This window comes from Nicotiana sylvestris, chromosome 7, assembly GCF_000393655.2.
Source record: "Nicotiana sylvestris chromosome 7, ASM39365v2, whole genome shotgun sequence".
Taxonomy (NCBI): Eukaryota; Viridiplantae; Streptophyta; class Magnoliopsida; order Solanales; family Solanaceae; genus Nicotiana; species Nicotiana sylvestris.
The window spans coordinates 51,758,074-51,759,933 of NC_091063.1; the positions used below are offsets into that span (position 1 = coordinate 51,758,074).

Sequence of the window (1,860 nt, forward strand, 5' to 3'; positions counted from 1 at the left end):
ATGAAGCTTGTTGGTTTTGCAAAGAGGCAATTGCAAGTTATAGGAGAATCTGGATGGAATTCTTTGGCAGAAGACGTCTCTTTATTTTGTGTCAAGCATGATATTGTAATCCCCGAAATGGATATAAATTATTCTCGTGGAAAGTCGAAGCGTAAGAAATCAAGTGTTACATATTCTTATTATTTGCGTGTAGAGGTTTTCTATACATTATTGATTTGCAACTTTCAGAGCTTAACAGTCGTTTCAGTGAAGTGAATACTGATCTACTTCCTGGTATGGCTAGTTTGAGTCCAGATAATTTTTTTGCAAATTATGATAAAGACAGGATTATGAAACTTGCAACACACTATCCGAATGAGTTCACTAATTCTATACTTGAGGATCTTGGTTTTGAGCTTGACATCTATATTGACTATGTGCGAGAGGCGGGCAATGAATTCTCTAACTTGAAAAGACTTGGAGATCTTTCAGAAACAATGGTTAAAACAAATTTGCACATGACTTGGAGACTTTTTTATTTACTTGTGAAGTTAAGTTTGATATTGCCTGTCTCTACTGCAACGGCAGAAAGAGCTTTTTCTTCGATGAAGTACGTTAAAAGTGACTTGCGAAGCAGAATTGGCGATGAATTTTTAAATGATTGTTTAGTTTGTTATATAGAGGATGAAGTATTTAAAAGTTCACCTAATGATATTATCATTGATCATTTTCAAAATACGACAAGTCGTCGAGTACAATTGTGATGAGAATATTTATATTTATATGTTGTCTTTAAGTATTTTGTTATTTTGTAAATATATGTTGAATATTGATATTTGTTCCTTAGTTCGGCTGTTATGATATATTGACTTGAAGTTGTGGTAGGAACTCATACACTTCAATTCCTAGATCCGTCTCTGCTCCTACAGGTAATAAGCCTCACACCATTAAGAGTATCCAACTCCTTATAAGTAGAATCATTTTTCTTCTTACTTTCCATATGAGACTTTATTCACACACACCCAACACCTTTTGTTTTGGAGCGTATTGAATTGTTCTTTTTTACTTTCGGAACTTTGATAATTTAAAATTCATTAAACTATTTTAATTTCAATTTTCAAATGATGTTAACCTACCACTATTTTAGTTTTTTTCATCATCAGTAATACATTATATAAATCACACTAATTAACATCTTAAACATCCTGCACATCTCTCTCTCTCACACGCACACACATATATATATATATGGAGGGTGATCAGAATGTGTGTGTATTGTTGGATAAGTTTTTGGTGAAATTTGTAATCTTGAAAATAAGATAGGTTACCTGCTATAATGTGTAATGTGATTTGTAAGTGTAAATTTTTTTTGACGATGTATATAATTAAACTCTTACCGTGACATTCTAAAATCTGTACCGATTGTCTCAAAGGATTATCAGGTCCACTAAAGACACTCCTAATTATCAACTATTCATTAATTGATTGTGTGGGAGATATTTGTGGATTTTTCTATGACACTTGGACGCATTATTGAAAGCAATTGTCATGTTTTTTTAAAACTAGATGGCACTATCAATATTGATAACATGAAAACTCAGATGGCTAACGCCTTTAATCATTTTAATCATCATAAAACCTTTCTCTTGTGTTGTTACCACTTGGAAGAGAATTGCACACACCTCCTCAATCAGAATATTAAGTACTAGTAACAGATAAAACTGACAAATATTATCCCTTGTGACATGTGAGTTGTAACAGCCAAAATAGGAATAGAAAATGCAACACGTGGTTAAGTTTTCTCGCTTAATTAATGACCATACATACACTTAAATTTATAATCTATAATTTCTCAGTCAAATTGAATTTTAACATTGACTT

The 1,860-nt window shown here is 31.9% G+C and overlaps 1 protein-coding gene across 1 annotated transcript; it reads left to right on the plus strand.

Moving 5' to 3' along the window:
- On the plus strand, positions 1 to 743 carry LOC138873121 (uncharacterized). The gene is made up of 2 exons (XM_070151559.1): positions 1 to 151; positions 229 to 743. Exons 1-2 carry the CDS (start codon positions 1 to 3, stop codon positions 741 to 743), a joined length of 666 nt encoding a protein of 221 aa, XP_070007660.1.
- Positions 744 to 1,860: the final 1,117 nt, after the last annotated feature.